Source organism: Eschrichtius robustus, chromosome 4 (assembly GCF_028021215.1).
Source record: "Eschrichtius robustus isolate mEscRob2 chromosome 4, mEscRob2.pri, whole genome shotgun sequence".
NCBI lineage: Eukaryota > Metazoa > Chordata > Mammalia > Artiodactyla > Eschrichtiidae > Eschrichtius > Eschrichtius robustus.
The window spans coordinates 88,304,708-88,327,231 of record NC_090827.1 but is presented as its reverse complement, the minus strand read 5'-3'; the positions used below and the strand labels follow the sequence as shown (position 1 = coordinate 88,327,231).

General features: G+C 40.2%; 1 protein-coding gene across 3 annotated transcripts in view; it reads left to right on the top strand.

Annotated features, from left to right (window-relative positions):
* The window catches only part of WDR19 (WD repeat domain 19), an 83,836-nt gene that overhangs the window by 55,655 nt on the left and 5,657 nt on the right, over nt 1-22,524 (top strand). For all 3 annotated transcript variants that reach the window (XM_068543090.1, XM_068543089.1, XM_068543091.1), the window contains exons 24-36: nt 34-117; nt 1,314-1,460; nt 1,793-1,917; nt 3,993-4,105; nt 5,651-5,719; nt 9,664-9,741; nt 11,292-11,388; nt 12,057-12,181; nt 14,871-14,952; nt 16,712-16,862; nt 18,516-18,639; nt 19,421-19,497; nt 19,819-19,943. In XM_068543090.1, coding sequence (XP_068399191.1) covers nt 34-117; nt 1,314-1,460; nt 1,793-1,917; nt 3,993-4,105; nt 5,651-5,719; nt 9,664-9,741; nt 11,292-11,388; nt 12,057-12,181; nt 14,871-14,952; nt 16,712-16,862; nt 18,516-18,639; nt 19,421-19,497; nt 19,819-19,930 — 1,384 coding nt within the window. In that variant the 3' untranslated portion in view covers nt 19,931-19,943. The remainder of the gene's footprint in view (nt 1-33; nt 118-1,313; nt 1,461-1,792; nt 1,918-3,992; nt 4,106-5,650; nt 5,720-9,663; nt 9,742-11,291; nt 11,389-12,056; nt 12,182-14,870; nt 14,953-16,711; nt 16,863-18,515; nt 18,640-19,420; nt 19,498-19,818; nt 19,944-22,524) is intronic.

The following is a 22,524-nucleotide window of genomic DNA, read 5'->3' as shown; positions in this document are numbered from 1 at the left end:
GCTGATATTATTCTCCTAAACCTACCTTTCTAGGGCAAAAGTTGGTGAACTTCTGCCTCATGTTTCTTCTCCAAAGATTCACTTGCAGTATGCCAAAGCTAAAGAAGCAGATGGAAGGTTTGTACAATTTCTCAATTTTATACAAATATAAAAGAATGTTTTATAAATTAACTATTGATATTTGCAACCCTCTAAGAAAGGCAAAGCACAGAAAGACAGAAAATATCTTTACTCCTCACCTGGCTTGAAATGCCAGACTATAAAGTTTTTCCCACACTTTTATATACCTCAGTCAATCCTTTATGTATTCATATATGGACTAAAATCTCATTTTTACTTGAGGGTTAAATATTATAAGTTGAAATTTTGATATAATATGGCATGAAAATGAAGTTAGGCAATAGTCATTTTATTAAGGACGATAACTTACAGATGCAGAGGAAAAGAACACTGTTGAAGCCACAAAACAGTATTAAAATATAGCAATGGATAGTTGGTATCCTAAATATACAGATATTTCCTGGAACTTTAATACAAGAAACTCAAAGGCACTAGGAGGAAATGGGCTAAAGACAAGGAGGAAATACAGTTATGAAATTATATTTTATGCAAATGTGAAAAAGTTCTATCTCACTAACAGTAATTAAATTAAAGCAAACAGTGTATCATTTTAGCATCATATTGGGAAAAGATTTATTTTAAACTAATAACCATATTGTCAAAAAGCACTTGTTTTACATGACTGATAAGACTGTAAATTTCTAAAGCCTTTAGAAAGTTATTTAGCAATATGTATTGAGATTTTTAAAGGTTACTTCCTTCCACTTTTAGAAAAGTAACCTTAAGAGATATACGCTAAATGTCTTGTTAAAATGGAAAGAGCTAGAGAGCTCATGGGGACTGAACAGAAGTCTTGAGCTCCATCTAGAGGTCAGCACACAATGATTTTATATATCACTGTTAAGCTATATCTCTAATTGTGAAAAATTCCTTATTTTCTGTTTTCTAAAATAAGCCTGTATTACTATTATAATCTTTCTACTCTAACAAAAACAATAAAATGTAAAAAATTGTATATATATGGTTCAGATGAGAAAACAGTAAAATTGGTATTTTACTGTTAGTTTATCAAACCTCTGAAAAGAACATATTTTAGTGAAATGGTTCCTGGTATTCTTTCTGATAAAAAATGAAGAAGTTCAAGAAAAATAAGCAACCACCGTCAATAAAAAGTGTCCCAAACGTTTATTGACATTTTTTCCCCAAATGTGACAGTGTTAAGAAAGTTTGTCTGAAATAAGTATCTCTTATAGATACAAAGAAGCTGTTGTGGCTTATGAGAACGCAAAACAGTGGAACAGCGTGATCCGCATCTACCTGGACCACCTCAACAATCCAGAAAAGGCTGTCAGTGTTGTCAGAGAAACCCAGTCCCTGGATGGAGCCAAGATGGTAGCCCGGTAACATAACGCATTAATATTTTTGGACTTCCAAAAACTAACCTCAAAAGAGAGCCCCCGCTTCCTCTTATCAAATAAATCAATTCAAATGGAATACTTATTCTGTTTTTTGGTTTTTTTTTTAATTATATCTAAGTGTTTAAATTCAAAGGCTCTTTGTTGTGGTCAACGTATGAGAGTATGTTTTCCAAATATAAACGTATGGTATAGAACTGCAGTTTACTGAATACATTTTTACTTTTAAATGGTTTCTCCTGGTTGAAAAAGATCTTATTTTGTAAATGACAAACTTCTTTTAAATGAGTCAAGTTCATTAAAGTACTTTGTTTCAGGTTTTTTCTACAGCTAGGTGACTACGGGTCTGCCATCCAGTTTCTTGTTATGTCCAAATGTAATAATGAAGCTTTCACACTGGCTCAGCAGCACAACAAAATGGAAATCTATGCGGACATTATTGGTAAATATCGTTTTCGCTAATTTCTCTGAAAGACTTTATCAAAGGAACACTTTGACTCTTATGGTCTAATGATCAGATTTGTATATCCACAAGGACATGCACACACACCATTTATACACAGACACACACACCAGCTATATGTTACTTGTTAGATTTCAAGATCCCTACTATACCTTAAAGATGAGATGGAATTATAAGACCATTTTCAAAAATTAAGGTGTTTTGGGTGACTTCCACGAGAGGCCAGATTTCCCAAATCCTGCTACTGCTCAAGGAACCTGGTAAAGCAAGGTTCCAAGATGAAGGTAATAGGAAATGCAGAATGATTTTTGAAAAAGTAAATGTTTTCATAAATTTTTAAAATTGAGTTATAAATTAAGAATATATGATGTGGTTTTTAAAGATTTTGAAAGTACAAAAGAAAATTTTATATTCTGAGAATACCGGCTTATAGGTTTTCTTCCTATGTTTGTAATTAGTCTTAGAAATTACTGAAGTAATTTTCAGATTTTTCACTTCATGGGCCACGTCTAACATTATTTGTGGTGTGATTTTTCTTCTTTCTTTCCTTTTTTTATTGTGGTAAAATATACATAACGTAAATTTACCATTTCAACCATTTTTAAGTGTACAGTTTGGTTGCATTAAGTACATTCGCATTGTTGTGCAACTATCACCACATCCATCTCCAGAACTTTTTCATCATCCTAAACTAAAACTATATACCCATTAAACAATAGCTCCCATTCCCCTCACCTCCCAGCCTCGTAACCACTGTTCTACTTTCTGTCGCTATGATTTTGACTATTCGTGGTACCTTTTATAAGTGGAATTATAATATTTGTCCTGTTATTTCATTTTTTTACAACTCACAAAATGACCATAAGAACTGTTGGTGGGGTTCACGAGAAAATTTTTGTTTCAGTCTTCAAGGGAAGTAATAGGTAATAGCATCTTCTAATATCTTAGGAAGTCATTCAGGTAATTGGAGAAAATAAAGAGCTAAAGAAAAAAAGGAAATACAGATAAAAGCAACATTACAAATATTAATGTTTAACATGACAGATGACATTTCTGTCCTAACAATTGCAAATCATCATTGCACTAAAGCATTTAAGTTTTTCTAATTTCAGAAGGATGTGGCTTATCCTAAATCATACACACACACATACATATACACACATATGCCCTCCCACTCCCAAAACATAACACACACTTTTCTTCACCTTTCTTTACTCCCTTCTTTTATAAACTCCATATCTGCCTTGGTCTGGAGACACGGAGCTGTTCTTATACTTTGGTGCCCTACTGGGCCTCCAACTCCCATGGGTAAACGTAAACAATGAATTGGAATTCCAGCAGCTTTGGGGTCTTCTGTGCTTAATATGTTTAAGCCTGTAAAAGAAAAACAGAAAAGGAACTTCCCTGGTGGTTAAGACTCCACGCTCCCAATGCAGGGGGCCCGGGTTTGATCCCTGGTCAAGACACTAGACCCTGCATCCCACAACTAAGATCCAGCGCAGCCAAATAAAAATAAATAAATAAATTTTTTTTTTAAAAAAGGAAAAACAGTAATTATCTTTAAATAGCATCTGTTGTCCATTTGAGTATCATCTCCCTTGTCTGACAAATACATACAGACTATTGTTTAAACTGGGCATTGGAGAAAGGAGATGGATTACATTTGGATTATGGTTAACTTTGCTCCTGATTGTTCCGAAACCCTAGGGAAATCCTGGATTGTTCCTTGTTTTAGGAAATAAGATTGAGACTCTTAAAGAAAGATAAAAGTCACTAAGGGTAATGTCAAACCATAACCCAGCTTCTCACAAAGCGTCATAACTTCCTCTCCTGATTGTTATTTAGAGCGAAAAGAAGATGGAACAGAGTTGATATGTGGGGTTATTATGGTGAATGTGTTTTGTGATGAAAAAGACACTGATAATAATATTTGCTGTGAAAAGGTTTTCATCACCTCTTTTTAGATCACCTGTTTTTAGATCCTATTTTTAGATTAGCAATAAGAGGTAAACAAGTTTTGCTTAAATATTTTACTCAATGAATTTCTGTTGTAGGTTCTGAAGACACTACTAATGAGGACTATCAAAGCATTGCCTTATATTTCGAAGGAGAAAAAAGACATTTTCAGGCTGGAAAATTCTTCTTGCTGTGTGGCCAGTATTCACGAGTGAGTATTTGCCAAGAAAACATACTTTGGACTCCACAGGAATGATCAGATAAAATAAATAATGATATTATTAAAATAATGATAATCATTAAAATAACGATATTATTTTAAGTAATATCTTAAAATATATTACGCTCCCAGACACCCAGATTTGAAGTCTCAGAGTCAGCCTTAAACTCTTCCCCTCTCTCCCACACCCAGTCACATTCTGCCTTCGTAACCTCTCTCACAGCTCTCTCTTTTTCGTTCTACCATCCATGTAATCCAAACCTGGGTCACCTCGCTTTAGATTATGGCAATGGTTTCCTATTTTCCTAGTTTTTAGCTTCTCTGTCTATAACTCATTCTTCATTTTGTTCCCCAAATGGTACTAACTTTGACTGACAAAGAGCCCTTAAAGCAGGGGTTACGGTGTTCAAGCAATGGACGTAAACAAGTGAAGCTGCAGGGTCAGGCTGTGCACTCACTGAGTGACAGGGCAGGGACTGCTGGACGGGACGCGATTCATCTGAAGGGAACAGCTGCTGCTCACCTCCAAAAAAGTGTTGCCATTCAGGAGTTTGGGCCTACTAGCTCAGATCATAGGATTTTTCCACAAGAAACACAAGTCTGGGTCAATATTAAAATATAGGCCCAGATATTTGTATAACATCTCACTGGCCAAAGAAACATGTCTGTGTGTGAATTCAGCCTTCAGGCCATCAATTTGCTGTTCTGGCCTCTTAGTTACTGAGTCTAAACTCCTTAGCTGGCACTCAAGAGAATTTCCGCAACTGACCAACCAGCCTGAACTTCCCAATCTGGCATCTAGCTTTTGCCGCTGAAGAATCCTACGCTCCCGCTAGCCTTTTCCCGTCCCTGTTCTCCACCTGGGTTCCTCTCTGCCCTCTTCCCCACCTTCCACAGACCTGTTCATCTTCAAGTCCTTTTCTTCTGTGTTATCTTCAAGATCATCCTCACGTCTAATCATCTTTTCTTCTTCAGACCACCTATAAAGCCAACTGGCAATACTGCCCATTTGCCTCTGAAACTTTTATAACTTTAAACGTCTTCATAGGTGTGGTGGTGTGGCATTCAGGAGTTAGACAACTATGGCTTAAAATAATTGATTATAATAATTATATTTTCATCACATCACATAGATCTCTCCAGTTAGATTGTACATGATACAAAGAGACGGCCTGGTATTTTCCATAGCATCTAGCACAGTCTCATATACAGAGCAGCAAGTTGTCAGTAAATATTTGTTGAGTGAATAAATGAATGAAAATAATTAAATCTTCCTACTGAAAGAGGGCACATTTTTCATTCTGATTTCATTTGAAATCAGAACTAGATTCTTCAAAGGGTCAACTGGACCCTTCCACTTTTTAAACTACACTCAGCCTTTTAAGTATATATTTTAAGACTCAGCACTGTGCAAGCTCCTGGTTGAGATGAAGACACTTTCACAAACTGTGATTACTTTGTTTGTGTGAAAACTTTGATTTTCCCAATGTGAAAGCAGTCCGAAAATTTTTAATTTCTATACAATTCTCATTTCAGGCACTTAAACACTTGCTGAAATGCCCAAGCTCAGAAGACAATGCAGCAATAGAAATGGCAATTGAAACTGTAAGTTAACTCTGGAATGAAACTTTCATGAATGCTAATTATTCTTTTAACTTTTTGAGGAAATTTCCATACATTTACAAAAGTAGACCAAACAGCATAACAAACCCCCAGATACCCATCATGTCATTTCAACAGCTATCTGCACACGGCCAGTCATATTTTATTCATACACCCACCCTCTTTCCCTATATTATTTTAAAGCAAATCACAGACATCATATCATTTCGTTTGTGGATACAAAATCTATCTCTAAAAGATAAGAACCTTTGCATTTTCTTTTAGGTGTAACTTGCATACAGTAAAATGCGCGAATCTTAAATATGCAACTCAATTAGTTTTTTCAAATAAAATCTGTGTACACCATCCAGATCAAGCTCCCCAGAAGGCCCACTGCTGCCTCCCAATCAGTGTTCCCCACCAGGGGTAACCACAGTTCTGACTTCTATTCTTATAGAGTGGTTTTACATGTTTATGAATTTCACGTAAATGAAATCATACATATGTTCTCTTTTGTGTCCAGTTTCTTTCAGTCAACATTAAGTCTGCGAAAGCATCTGTGTTATCGTGTGTAGCAATAGTTCATTCTTATTCATTGCTGTGTAGTATTCCACCATATGACTGTCACAATTTCTTTACCCATTATTCTGTTAATGGACATTTATGTTGCCTCAGTTTGGGCATATTATGAATAAAGTTGCCATATTGCTGTTCATGTCTTTTTGTGTACATAAGCCCTCAGTTTTATAGGGTATATATCCATGAGTAGAATTATTAGGTCACAGAGTATATATATATCTTCAGCAATAGTAGGTACTGCCAAACATTTTTTTCAAAGTAGTTGTACCAGTTTCACTCTACCAACAATGTAAAAGAATGTAGTTGCTCCCCATCTTCACCAGCACTTATCAGTCTATTTCATTGTAACTATTCTGATAGATGTGCAGTGGTATCTTGTATGGTTTTAGTTCATTTTTCTAAAGAATAATGAAAGTGAGCATTTTTTCATGTGTTCATTAGCCATTCAAATATCCTCTTTTATGAAGTTCTGTTCAAGTCTTTTTTCTGATTTTTAATTGTATCATCTCATTCTTACTGATTTGTAGGACTGTCTTATATATTCTGGATACAAATTGTTTCATCAGATAGATACATTGTTGTAACATGTATCAGTACTTTATGCCTCTTAAAGCCTAATAATATTTAATTGAATGTGTACACACTACATTTATCCATTCATCAGTTGATACACATTTGGGTTGTTTCCACTTTGGGGCTATTATGAATAATGCTGCTGTGAACATTTGTGTACAAGTTTTTGTGTGGACATGTGTTTTCATTTCTCTTGGGTATATACCTAGGAGCAGAATTGCTAGGCCATATGCTAAGTCTATGTTTAACATTTTGAGGAACTGTCAAACTGTTTCCCAAAGCAGCTACACCATTTTACATTCCCAGCAACTACGTATTGGGGTTCCAGTTTCTCCAACAATAATTTCTTGATATTGCTCCTTCGCTCTTGCTGTTACCCACACCTTGGACGCCCTCCCTCCTGCACCCCTGCCTCCTACCCAACATGCAGGACCCACTTCACACGCCACTCCCTGTAAAGTTTTTCTGAACTGTCCTCTGGATGAAATTTCACCCTCCTTAGAATCCTGTAAGTACTCTGAACCTTACTTACTGCTGCAGTTAACCCCCTTCAGATTAGTAGTTCCTCAAGGTCAAAGGCCCATCTCTTTATAGAGTGTTTAGCACATTGTGGACACTCAATAAATATTTATTGAAACTACTATGTAGGTGATATTAGTTTCCTTCCCATTCCTTTATTCCTTTATCTTCTTTCCACCTTGAGACCCCTCCCCTGAAAAAAAAAAATCACCTTTACTTGTGACATGCATTTTCTCACAACCTGTGCAGTGGTACCTGCTGATTCTCAACCAGAAGGCATAGCCCTTAATCATTTGAGAACATCTTTAAAATGTTCATACTTCACTCACCCCCACCCCCATCCTCTACACCTCAGAGTTCTGAAATACCTTCTTGGTGTGTGTGTTGGAGAAGGGGGCCAGTAATAGACCCCTAGTTGGGAATTATCACCTGAGAGAACCCACGATAGGGATGGGTAAGATGGGTCTGTACAGCATCTGACGGTTAGCTTTGTCGGGGGCCTGCTCACCTCCTTGCAGTCAGCTTCTGCCTTCACCACTCCGTAAACCTTCTCTAAAAGGTCCCCACTGATCTCGTCCTTGCTAAATACGGACGTCCCTTCTCAGCCTGCACCCTACCCCATGTTATGGCAGCATTTTACACTATTACAGCGCATCTTTCTCGAACTTTTTACTCCCTTAGAACACTGCCCTCCTGCTCTCCAGGTACTCCTCCGATGGTCCCTTCTCAGCCTTCTTCTCTGGCTCCTCTGCCCGTCGTGGAAGTGTCCTCAGCATTCTGTCTCCACCCTTCTTTTAACTTTAATTCTGAGTGGACACATCTGTTTCCTGCTGGCTCCCCTTTCCATCTGTCCTAATGTCCTGGGTGTGCTCAAGTCCCTGAAATTCAAACTTAACTGGGCATCTTATATTTTTTGTTTGCTTTATCTGGCAACACCGCCTGTTTGGCACCAGTCCAAGCCCTTTATGTGTATTAACTTATTTAATCCTTACAACAATTCTGTGAGTTAGGTATTATTTTTATCCTCTTTGAGGTCCCAAGAGTGACCTGCTCTGGATCACACAGGTTATCTTTTGACCTCAGGCAGGCTGACCCCAAAGCCCTTGCTTTAACCATTTCTCCGTACGGGCTTATTCACCCAAAGCCACGCACAAAAGCCGTCGAGGTGATGAGCTCTACCTTCTCTTCCTTCCTTAGAGCAGTGGCGAGAGCAGAGGCAACAGATTGGTCAAAGCTTAGCTTTCCTACACCGGGGACCACCACGGTCAGTGGAGCGTGTAGAAATTCTGCAGCCCGAGAGCCTCTGTCCCCACAGGTTCACGGCCACCTCTTCTGTGCTCAAGTCTACTGATCTCATCCTTCCTCTCCTGCACAAAGAACTTCCGAACTTTTCCTTACACTTTCCCGGAGGGGTGGCAAGCTAGGCCACATGTTGCTCTGTCCCTAATGAGTTTCCTTCCTTTTCCGGTAGCTTTTCTCACTGTATCGCTAATGTGACTGCGCTGTTCAGTGTTCCTTCTCCTTGGCTGAGCTCCAGTTGGGTTCCTGGCTCACCTCTTTTTTATAGACACAAGACTCTTAAGCCTCCTAATCTTGTCAGTAACTATTCCTACTATCTAAATCTAATAACATTTCCGTCCTCCAATTTGATAAATAATTTCCCTGATCAACACCGCCCAACACGGCAGTGATTTAACTCGGAGCTTTATGGAGATGACTCTCAAATCCAGATTTCCAGGCCAAAGTCCTCTCCAGAACTCCACCCCACATTTCCAGCTGCCTGCCCTCTTCTGGGATCCTCTGGCCGTACTTTTATTTCTACTTTAAATTACACGTAGCCATATGCAAGCACCTTTTCTCAGGGAGCTGCTGGAGATGAGGCACTTGGTGGTATATTGTTGTACAAGGTCCAGCTCCTGTGCTCAAGATGGCACTCTCTCCATGTCACAGTCACTTATCTTAAGAAAGTTTTTATTGAAACATCCAAGAAGTACATTCTCTCTGTGTGTAAAAAAAATACCACAGTATTTTGATACGGTAACTTAGAAAAGCTATAGCTTCTAAGGATGGATTTTTATTAATGGAGACTCTACAAATGAATGAAGACATACCCTGAGCTTACATCATGTTTCAGGCACTTGACTATAGGTATTTTTCCACAATTTTTAAATTTCGTCTCCTCAGTAGATTATTTGTCCTCCCCCCCGCGCCATCCACGACCACCCCTTCCTAAGTTTAAGATGCTGGACTTATTGTTTCTTTCTCTTCCTAAACAGGTTGGTCAGGCCAAAGATGAACTGCTGACCAGTCAACTGATAGACCACCTTATGGGGGAGAGTGACGGCATGCCTAAGGTACTAAAAGTGTTTTCGCCACTGAGATTCTCAAGTATCTTAGTTATGGTTTTACTTTATTCTGTTTTTATCTGTTAGGACTTTTGCATCATAGATGTAAAAAATTTTCTTTCTGGGTGCAGCTTTAGGTCATCTAGGCAGACCCTGAATTTTAGATATTGTGTACATTCACTCTTTGATATTGGCATTGCCCCCTGTGAAATAGCCACGCCCTTCTGGGTAACAATCCTCACCACCCACAATTTTTCTCAAATGTTATAGAGTTTTATTTATTCTAGGAACTATGAAAATGATTATTAAAACCATGAGTTAGCACTAATCCCTAAAAATCAGTTTACTTTGTTCATATTTCAGAAATTTGGGGACTTAATAAAAATCCTATTTACCGTAAAAGTAACTCACTGAAAATATAAAATAGAAATAAATCATTAAGAACATGTTTTCGAAATAGGTGACTCTTGGATTTTGTGCAGAAGTTGGTCTTCTCTCAGTCCTAACGAGGACAGACTCCTTTCAGAATGCCCCTAGAGCCTTTTTTTTCACTTTTGCTTTGGTGTTTTAAGGGGATCTGCTTGTGAAGGAAACTCGAGTACAGTTGACCCTTGAACAACACGGGTGTGAACTGCACAGGTCCGCTTATACACAGATTTTTTTCAGTAGTAAATACTATAGTACTACCCGATCTCAGGTTGGTTGAATCCGAGGATACAGAGGAACTGCAGATACAGAAGGGTGACTATAAATTAAACACTGATTTTCAACTGCGTGGAGGTCGGCGTCCCCTAACCCCAGCACTGTTCAAGGGTCAGTTGTAAGTGATTTGGATACAAGGTGCTGGAATGTCATAGCTGGAGAGGATTGTAGCCATCCTGATCCCTGAGTCCATTTTCTGTATTTTACAGATAAAGACACTGAGACCCAGGGAGGCTAAGTTAATCTGCCAAAGGGCACAGGCCCTTAAACTGTGCCAAACCACCTCACCTTATGTCCACTTATTCTAATAATCAGCAAACCAGCATCAAGTATGTGAAATTGTTTAGAGTTAACATAGGAATGGAAAATGGGCCAAAGAAAATTTTATAGGCCAGAAAAATTTATATAGGTGTAAAAATTTTCGAAATCTTGCGAAGTTGGTACATTGTATAAGAGCACCTTTCCGTTTGAAGCACACGAGAGAGAACTCTGTGGACTTGGGTTAGCACGCAGACTCTGAAGCCAGACCACTGCGGTTCAGATCCTGGCTCTAGAGAGGTGCTGCTGTGTTTCAGTTTCCAATCAATGAAATTAGTACAGAATCGCACCTTCCTCCCAGGGAGGGTATGAGGATTTAACCGAGTTATTACTTCTAAGGATACTTAGAATACTTACCTGGCACATATTAAACCCCGAATAAATACTTGATAAATAATTCTTTGTTGGCTTTAAAGAAAACAATTTCAACCCTCAGTTACTGGAAAGTGAATGTGATTCTAACTGAAATGCAAAATTTTAGATGTTTCTCCACTTAGCAAATGCAGAAAGTGATGTTTCTCTAACGGCTTGTACGTCAGGATGCCAAGTACCTGTTCCGATTGTACATGGCCCTGAAGCAGTACCGAGAAGCCGCCCGGACTGCCATCATCATTGCCAGGGAAGAGCAGTCTGCAGGTAGGTCCCCAGTAGGCATGCTTTTCTCCCCAAACAAGCAGTAGAAGCCAGCTCCAGCCCCTTCTCTGTCCATTTCTAGTCTAGGCTTGCTTTGAACCCAAAAGGCTAGGCGGATGGCCATTTCTGGGCTTCAGGGAAGTGAAATAATTCACCATCACAGAACAGCTCCAGCGAAGCCTTCTCATGTTAGGTGCTAGTTCCTCTCCTCCTCACAGTTCTGTCTCCTGGATGGCGACTTCTCTGACCTCTCCAGCCCACAGACCCCCCTGCACTTTCACTACACTTTCTTTCCATCCCAGGTATTTGGCCTTAACAATATAAAACATATTACAAGGTGGAAGATGGTGTGGTATTCTTATTGACCTAGTTCTTTATAACACGCAGGAACTGTTTATAGAATCTCTAGAATGGTTCTGTTCATGTCTATGCTCTGTAAATACTCATTGAAAAAGTCAGAATTAGTCTGACATCTTCACTAATTTTTGCAAGCTGATTCTTTTAGATGTTCATAAATATGGAATACACTTTTGGAAAATATGGAATTAAATGTCATTCTTTATTACTTAGTAACTTAATGATTAACAAAATCCACCTGTAAAATGGTGGCCCATAGAAGGTCCTCAGATTTCATCCTTTGCAGTAATGTCATCTTACCACCTCTTTTCAAGGAAACTATCGGAATGCACATGACGTTCTCTTCAGCATGTATGCAGAACTTAAATCTCAGAAGATCAAAATTCCCTCTGAGATGGCCACCAACCTCATGATTCTGCACAGTTACATACTAGTGAAGGTGAGGCCCTTTGAGTGACTTGGGACCCAGTCTGCCAGGTGCGCTAATCACCTGAAGGGCTTTCCTTCTGGGCACCTCTCCATTGGATTAGAGCCATTTCCTAGATCTCTGTAGCATTAACCGAAAAAGCAAGATACAGAATAATTATACAATATGCTGCCTTTTGTGTACCAAAAGGCAGAAAAATATATATTTTTTTCATTGCAAATAAAATTAGAAATATACTTTAAAAAAAACCTAGGAAAAATAGTTTCCTAAAAGGATCAAGGCATGGGGCAGAGGAGGCGTGGCACCAAACCCAGTCAGGGGAGAAGAGGAAGAACAGGTTTCTCCATATAGTATATCTTTTTATACTGTTTTGATTTTGAAGCATATAAATGTATTACTTGGTCAAAAAAAGATTTACAGAAAACATTTTTGTTTAACCAGAGCTTCCTAAGTTTATTAATTCTAGAATAGTGGATTTTATACAATTCTACTGTGTTTTAATACTATTTAGTTTTCATCTGAATATAAAATAGATATTCACTGAGAAAATTTAGAGAATATAGAAAAGTATAATGAAGAAATAACTTGCCCCCTTTAAATCCATCACCAGATATAACAATTGTTAACACTGTGTTGTATATATCCTCCATATTTCTAAAATACATGTGTGCACCCTTTTTTTTTACATTAGGAATATATTTATGTCCATAAAAATCACTGATATTTTTTAATCAGTGATTTTCAATAAAAACAAAATAGAACATGCAAACCTGAAATACTTCTATTTATAATTTACATAAATGTTATATGTGTGTATATATATATACACACACACACATATATATATGTATATACACACACACACATATTTATATACAGACACATATCTTTGTAAAAATACAGGTAGATGCCAACTTACATACTTTTCCAAATTTTCATTTATGTCAAAGTACATCTTCCCATATTAATGCTAAGTCAGTTTTCAGGCCAGACCATAAGAGCTTATGCAATTTTGAAGTTTTCTAGGTTACAGCAATCACGTTATGAATGGTTTAGATCCTAATTATGGTCCATAACAGCACTGCCCAATAGAACTTTCTGCAGTGCTAGAAGTGTTCTGTATCCACTAGCCTGGCTGTGGAGCACTTGAAATACAGATAGTGCAACTGATAAACTAAACTTTAAGTTTTACATAATCTTAATTTTTATTTAAGTAGCCACATGTGACTAGTGGCTGCCATTTTAGGCCCCATAGGTCTATAGTCCTGATTGTAAGAGAAAACTTAGAATTCCAACTTGCAATCACCAGGAGTGCATTTCCCTTCGGAGCCGCAGGGGGTCCCTTCTCTCGTACAGAAAGGAATAGAAAGGGGGAGGGAGGACTTTCTCAGCTTCAGACATCAGTGCTGGTGCCAATGTGCTGGGGGCACAGAATCCAGCTTTTAGGGGTGGAGGGGAGGGTAGAAACAAGTTAGTGGAAGATGGGAACAAAAGTAGGGATTGCTGTAAGAAGCGCTCCAGGACCAGGGCTTTCTTCCACCAAAAGCCACAGGGATGGTTCTCGAGTCTTTTTCTTTTCCTCCGGCCCTAAGAGCTGGCCCATCACTTCCACTGGACCAGACATCTCTTCCCCTTCCACTGAAGAGCACCCATGTGACTTTTCCCCTCCGCTCTAGCCTCTTACTCAAGCACCAGATATTTTCAAGATTTTTAACTGCTTGTGGTATCAAAAGGGAAACTATTAGACCTTATCAAATAAGAATTGATGTAAAAATGTCACAGCCCTCTTTGACACAAAGGACTGGAGAAAGTCAGCCACATTTCAGGGGAAATGGAGACCTGGCTTTGGTGGATGCTTCCTCCCCAGAGCTGAGACAGGGACTTTGGCTGAAGGACAGCCTGGGGCCTTTGCACATGGGTGGCTGAGCCGGGCAGTCTGAGGCCCAGGGAGTCAGTGGAGGGTGACTTTAGATTCAGTTAATATTTATGAATTACGTTGCAGTGCTCAGTAAATTATATCATCATCCACGTGCTTAGACCGGATGGATGTTATGCCTGGGAGTTATTTTGTACTCACCCTTCACCTTCTCACCAAATATCATCAGTTCTGACTCCTCGTCTGTCTACTTCTCTCCATCCCCACTGCCTGCCCTCTGTGGACCGCCTCCTCTCACTGGACGACAGTAGTGACATTGTGGTCCGGCCCTGCCGACTCCCCAGCCTCATGTCATCCTAAGTGGACCCCCTCCTTTCATCACAGATCCCACTCGTACTTACCTAAGCTCAGGCCCCTCCAGCCATCGTTGCCCCTTCCCTTACACAGGCAGCGCCCTCTTCCTATAGCAACTCATCCTCTCGCCTGCCTAACTCAGAACTCAGCTTTCAGGTCTCACAACAACTTGTTAGTCCCCCCATAATGGCCAGTAAGAGATGGACCAGGGATTTGAACTCATGTTGAGTGGTCTCAGGCAAAGTAAAAAGCAGAGTGTAGAGCAGGGGTGAGGCCGGTGACGCCAGGGGGCCAAGTCGCAGCTGCTGGAAGGAGGGTAAGGGAGAAACCCCAAGTGGCATTAAAGTAAGGCTGCAAGGAGCCTGTGACCACCCGTTCAGGGTCACAATCAAGGAGTTGTTTATTTGGGTGAATGAAACATGGATTAGGGTTAAAGTCTCTAAGAAGAGTAAAATTTATCATTTATTTCAGATTCACGTTAAAAATGGAAATCATATGAAAGGGGCACGTATGCTTATCCGGGTGGCCAACAACATCAGCAAATTTCCGTCACGTGAGTACTGAGAGGAGCCCGTGGTCCCCATTTCTGCCTGACTGTAGCATGACGAGATCCTCCTCACTAACTCTGCCAGCCGCTGTCCTCTACACGTAGTAACTCATTTAATCCTCACAACAACCCCGTGAAGCGGTGTAACCGGCGTCCGTCCCCAAGACCACCCCCAGGTGTGATAAATCACGAGGGGAACTCACATAACTCAACATACAGTAGTGCTAAAGGTAAGATTTATTACAGGGAAAGGATACAAAGCAAAATCGGCAGCGGGGAAAGGTGCGGGGGGGGCCCGGAGTCAGGGGTGAGCGTCCACAGCCCCCCTGCCACCCCCCTGCCCCGCAGTGAAGTCGCACGGGACACACTCAGCACCTCCGGGCAGCACGTGGAAGGTGGTATCTACAGGGTGCTTGTGAGAGACTCGGTACCCAGGGGTGGTCTTGGGGAGCTGGCCACGTCAGCACCCCCTGCTTGGCCTGTACCAAGTTTTCAGACTCCCAGAAAGCAGGTGCTCCGCATAAACCCTATTGTTTGTACAAAAAGGTCAGGCACAGGCAGCCACTCTTCTCAGTTCTGGAAATGGCGGGAACTCTCCCAAAATCCAAGTTCCCAGATCCCAGTTTCAGGCAGATCCTTCTAAGGAAAACAGTCTCAAGATTGCACACAAGTGGCCTATTGTTATTTTCCCTATTTTACAGATAAGCAAACTGGGGCAAAAGAAGTGAGGTAACACTTGCCCAAGACCATACTGTCAGCCAGTAAGTCTGACTCTGTGTTCTCAACCATTGTAGACCATTGCCTCTGAAAAAGTTCCCAGTATTCTAAAAGACATGTCATTATAACATTTTTCGGTGATTAGATTTTGTCACATTCCATGACGGGGTCAACAAACGTTTTCTGTAAAGGGTCAGATGTCGAACGTTCGGGGCTTTGTGGGCCACGTGTCTCTGCTGCAACTATTCGACTCCGCCGTTTCGGCGTGACCCGTACATAAACGGATGAGCGTGGCTGTTCCGACAGAACTTTACTCTTTTGGACACTAACATTTGAACCTCATAAACCTTTCTCATGTCACAAAATATTCTTCTCATTTTGATTTTTTTTCCAGTCGTTTAAAAATGTAAAAGTCTTTTCTTAGCAAATGGGCCGTACAGAAACAGAGGGCCAGATTTAGCTCACAGGTCATAATTCACCAACCCCTGTTCTCTAAATGTGTTCTTTTTTGTTACATGAAAAAGACTAAAATAATTGTACAGCATGCCGGCAAAGGGTGTGATAGGACAGGCATTCTCATGACTGCTGGTGGGAATGGACATTGTTGTGGCCTTTCTAGAAAGCAGTTTGGCAATTTGTGCTAGGAGTATTTTTTCTTTAAAGTCACGTTCTTTGAGCCAGTAATCTGACTTTTAGGTATCTGTCCTGAAGAAACAGGTGCACGCAGAGAGGTTAATGCATGAAATTGTTAATCTCCCCACCCATTCATGAGCAGTCCTGTCAAATGCAAAACTCTCTCAGAGGCAGGGAAGGACGCACGCAAAAGGTTACCGCAAGGGAGTGTGGGTCCTGGTGTTACAGGCAAAACGCAGTATCATCAGGGGAAAGACACTGCAGTGAGCAGTTACCTGACTCCACTGCTGTGCCCTTTCCTCGTTAAACAGTCCATTTCTGGTTCTTGGTCAGAAAAAGCGAATTTAGAGAGGTGCAATCCTGGCGTCACGCCAGCAGAGGCAACGTGCTCTTCCTGCTCCTGTTTGCGTTGCAGACATCGTGCCGATCCTGACGTCTACCGTGATCGAGTGTCACAGGGCCGGCCTGAAGAACTCTGCCTTCAGCTTTGCAGCCATGTTGATGAGGCCCGAGTACCGCAACAAGATAGATGTCAAATACAAAAAGAAGATCGAGGCAATGGTCAGGTAGGCGGCGACAGCTGTTTCTACCATCTAATCGCACTTCACAAGTGTATCTTTCAGAACGTAGCTGCTATTTTGTGGGCTGAACAAGAACACAGATTGGGGGTAGCAATTAGGATTGTATTCAGCTACCAGCACCTGGAAACCCAACGACGGCTTTATCTGACTTATCTGACTCATGCACAAGGTGTCGTAGTCCAGGGCTGGTGGTGCCGTGTCCCGATGTCACCAAGGGCCGATCCCTCTGCCTTTTGGCTTTACCATCCAGAGCACAGAGGTTTCCTCCTCATGGCTGCACAGTGGTGGTTGTCATGGTGGGGTGACATCATGTACCCCATTCAACGCAGGAAGAAGGAGGGAAATTAAAAGATGAAAAGGTCTTTTGCCTTTTTAGTTAGGAAGGACACCACCCCCAGGACTTGCATTTACATCTCACTACTCAGCCGCGTGGCTACCTCTAGCTGAAAAGCATACTGCTGAGTAAAAACCAAGTTCTGTTGGCAAGGAAGAAGGAAAAGATGGCCATTAGGGAGGCAGCAAACAGCGTGTCTGCCACAGACAGACAAAGAGTGGATATTTCTCAGTGTAAGAAACTTGGTAATTATACTGCCTATTGCCAAAAGAGACTCCATTTCGAAATCCTGTGTAGCTCCAAAGGCACATAAGGCATATCCTCACTTCAGAAAGCCTGGTTTTCAACAGGAAAACTAGGAGAAAGTAGCATTCATCTTTACAAAAGGAAAAATTAACTGCAATCCTGTAGTAGTTCTGTACTACCACTTGTTCATAGCGATGACATCTGGGGTACCTGTTAGTCCCATTTTGACCAGGGAACTCAGGTGTACCTGAATCTTGACCCAGAACTCTCTCATCTCAGCCAAGGGAGATGGCTACACCAGTAATGGCAAAGGGAAGCAAATATTACTTATTGTTAGCTCGGCTCATGGCAGAGAACTCTAACCTGGAGAGGGGCTACATGGAACACTCCCCTTTTTTTTCAAAGCTGATACGCCTAAGTAGCTTCAGACCAAATCAGTCCGAGCCAACATACCTGCCATCGGGGAGAGTGAGGTGGGGAGAAAAAGCTAGAGCACATTTATCCCCCAGTTTCGTGCCACACCAGCCTAGGTGCCAGCTTGAAGAGGCGCTGGTTATTCTCTCCCCATGCAAGAGTACTCTTAGCTATGAGGTCTAATACGGTATCTGCTGGCTGCATGTGGCTATTTAAACTTAAATTAATTAAAAGTGAATAAAATGTAAAACTTAGTTCCTCACACTATCCATATTTCAAGTGCTTTGAGCTCCATGTGGCTCACAGCTACCGTATTGGAGAGCGCAGAATTAGAACAGTGCCATTGTCACAGAAAGTTGTGCTGCACAGCCCTGGACAGCCTTTACGACTTCAGTACACAAAGGGAAAGACAGAGAAGTAGCAAGCTCACTACTCCAGTGGCAAGGAAGACACGAGACAGCCAGACCCACCCGTGTTTTCTCCCACGTAATGTGCTGTGAACTCCAGCTCCCAGAGGTGGCCATGGAATGCTAGTCTGAGCAGTCCTCATTCCTCTCGCTCCTCCGTGGGCCGGGGCGTGTATCTCTAGTCTCAGAGTCTGACTATGAAGAAGTAGGTGCATTTCATGTGATTCTTCCTCACAGGAGACCTGATACATCCGAGACAGAAGAGGCCACAACCCCATGTCCATTCTGCGAATTTCTTCTCCCAGAGTGTGAACTTCTCTGTCCTGGATGTAAAAATAACATCCCATATTGCATTGCAACAGTAAGTTTCTTTATCATCATTTCCCTTTCTTTGCATATATATCTATAGCCCATTTGAATACTTGTTGTGTGTCAATACTTTCTTCACTTCTGAAATAATCTTATCCCTCAAATTTCCTGCAACATTTAGCATACAATTTCATGGTCAACAAAGTTGAAAGTTACACTCAAGGCACTCACATAATACTCACATAATAACCTAAGTGAGTATTAGGAAGGCACTGTGGGGCAGGAGAGCACACACTTGGGGATCAGATGGTCCTAGGCTTAGATCGTCTTTCTGCCACTTACTGGTTACATAACCTGGTGCGATTTGCTTTTACCTTGCTAGGTCCATCGGTTAACAGTACCTGCCTATTGAGGTAAACTGCAGGTTGACGAGAGGACATGTTTGAAGCCTTAACACAATTCCCGGCATGCTGTAGCACTTAATAAGTGATGGCTTTTATTATACACTTTAATATTAAGACCTATTATTAGAAAATTTTAAAATATCAGATTATTTGTTCATCACTAGGCTAACATAAGCTTTATTTTAAAGGAAAATAAATCTAGGTAATGTCACAATATTGAAGATTATTCTCTTTATACATGAATCTGATAAATTTGGCTTTAGTCCTTTTGATGCCATTTCTTTCTAATCAATTACCCACCTATGTGAAATATCAATAATTTCATAATTTAGAGATCTGGCTTTTAACTGTAACCATGTATTCTGATTGAATAATGGGGGGAGTTTTAAAAATAAAGATGAATTTTATTCTTCAATGTACTGTTTCCAGGGTCGACATATGTTAAAGGATGATTGGACAGTGTGTCCACATTGCGACTTCCCTGCACTGTATTCAGAATTCAAGATGTAAGTGCGCATCATTTCACTCAGCCATACAGATTTATCGAATAATAGGCCTTTTATTCAACCACTTTTATACTGAGGTCTCTTTATTTGTTCATGTTCTTAAAAATCTCTAAAGACTCAAATTGTCTTCTTGGAAGAACCTTCTGTGATCTTTGAGAACATTTTCCTTAAAGGGGATTTCACATGAGACTGAATATTCCTAATTCTTAATTCTCATGATGAACATGTACTAAGAAGTAGAAAGGAATAGTTGCTTTTCACATCACAATAACCCAAAAGTAAAGGAATATTTAATCTACTCTGTCTTTCCTCTCCAAACAGCATGTTAAACACTGAAAGCACATGTCCTATGTGTTCAGAAAGATTAAACTTTGCTCAGCTGAAAAAAATCTCAGACTGTACCCAGTACCTGCGGACAGAAGTGGAGCAGTGAGTGGCATGTGCAGGTAAGTGCCAGACCATCCACTTACCTTCCCAGGGCACGAGATCCACGGGGTGGACACAGCTTTACAGTGTGTTTTGCCATTGGCTCCTTTTTGTGCGTCATGTAACTTGTCAGATTTGAACAAACAAAACTTGTCAGGTTTGAAACAAACCTTTGATGTACTTAAAAAAAAAAAGCTAAAACGCAGGTTGTACAGTCTCCATGGTGACAAAGGTTATTTGGCCAAGCAGCATCATGGATTCCAACCAAAACGTATATTATCAAATCACATGGGCTTCTTTTTAACCAGTCCATTAAAACTGTAGCTAGCTATTAACAGTGGGGTTTTTGAGTTCTATAATTCAGGAGAATATATTGTAAAAATTTTTGCTTCCAGAGGCTTGAAAAATCCCCATTTCTTTTTCTTTCCAAGTGTCATTTTTGTTGCATGGAAGCAGCACAATACCCCTTCCACTCTCACTCCATTGGCAAGAATTTACTCATAGGGCCACACATACTGCAAGCAGAGGCAGGGAAACATAGTCTCCAGGTGGAAAGCCAAAAGCCCCTGCCAAAAACTCTTTAATTTTAAGATTCTTTAATTAAAAGGAAAAAGTAAGATTAGTCCCTGACGCAGCACTAAACATAGTTAAAACGAAACCCTAGGTTTTCACACGAAACCTGTTCTCACAATCTTCACTCCATCAGTAAACAGCAGCTCCATCCTACCAGCTGATCAGGATGGAAATGTGGACACCACCAATCCCCAGTCCATGGGCAAGTCCTCTCAGTCCCCCTGCAGTGTATCTGGTTCCCTTCCTCAGGGGGACTTTTTATTGCACCTGCAAAAATAAAGAGCCTAAAAGACTCGACATGAACTGGCCCCAGCCTCCTCCTCTGCTCACTACGCTGCAGCCCCACTGGCCTCTTGGCTGTTCCTCGGACTCCAAACTGCTTTCTATAGCACCTGCAGTCTCTCACATTCCTGCCAGCAGCACCCAAGGGTTCTAGTCTTCCCACATCCTCACCAACACTTGCTGTTGTCTGCATGTTTGATTATAACCATCCTAGTAGGTGTGAAGTAGTATCGCATTGTGGTTTTGATGTGCATTTCTCTAATGATAATGATGTTGAGCATCTTTTCACGTGCTTGTCGGCCATTTGTGTATCTTCTTTAGATAACTGTCTTCAAGTCCTTTACCCATTTTTTTAACTGGATATTTTGTCTTTTTATCGAGTTGTAAGAATCCTTAATATATTCTAGGTACAAGTCCTCTATCAGATACATGATGTGCAAATATCCTATTCTGTGGAAGTATTTTTTTACTTTCTTCATAGCATCCTTTGATGTACAGAAGTTTTTATTATTTTGATGAAGTCCAATTTATTTTTTTTCCTTTGGCTGCTTGTGTTCTTGGTGTCATGTCTAAGAAACCACTGCTTAACCCAGCGTCACAAAGATTGACACTTACGTTTCATTCTAAGAGTTTTATAGTTGCTGCTCTTATACTTAACGTCTTTGATCCATTTAATTTTTGTGTATGATGTGAGGTAGGGACCCAATTTCCTTTTGTGTGTGGATGACCAGGTGTCTCAGCACCATTTGTTGAAAAGACTGTTCCTTTCCTATTATTACTGGGTATTGTCTTATTATTGTTACAAAGGTTCTTTATTTGTATATTCTAGATCTAAATCTTAGATTTATTTTGCCGATATTTTCTCCCACTCTGTGGCTTCCCACTTCTTTTTCTTAATGGTCTTTTTTTTTGGGGGGGGGGGGAATATAGTTGATTTATCAACTATACAATGTGTTAGTTTCAGGTGTACAGCAAAGTGAATCAGTTATACATATACCTTAATGGTCTTTTGATGAGCAGATTTTGATTCTGATGAATTATAATTTATCATTGTTTTATTATTACTTTCTGTGTCTAAGAAAATTTTTGCCTACTCAAAAGTCAGGAGCATATTCGCCTATGTTTTCTTCTAGAAGCTCTGGGTCTGTGATCCATCTTGAAGTTATTTTTGTTTACAGTATGAGGTGGGGATTGAGATTCTTTTCCCCCTTAAGTAGATATCCAGTCTTCCAACACCATTTGTTGAGAAGTCTTTCCTTTCCCCATTGAACTGCTTGCATGCCTTTGTTGAAAATCAGCTGGGTTTTAAAAATGGGTCTACTTCTGGACCCTCTCTTCTTTTCCATTGCTCTATTTGTCCCCTATTTTTACACTATACTGTCTTCATTACTGTGACGTTATAGCATATCTTAAAGCCAGGTATTGTGGATTCTACAACTTTGTCATTTTTTCCAAGACTGTTTTGACTACTCTTACTTCTCTCCATTTCTCTCTAAAATTTTAGAATCAGTTTGTCAAATTCTGTTTTAAAATCTTGCTCAAATTATGATTGGGATATGTTTATTTTTCTGTTGCCACATATTATGACATATTTAGCATCTTAAAACAATATACATTTAATATTTCACAACTTTTTTTTGAGGTATAATTATCACCTTGTATTAGTTTTAGGTGTACAACATAATGATTTGATATATGTTTACACCGTGAAATGATTACCACAGTAATTTAGTTAACATCCATCAC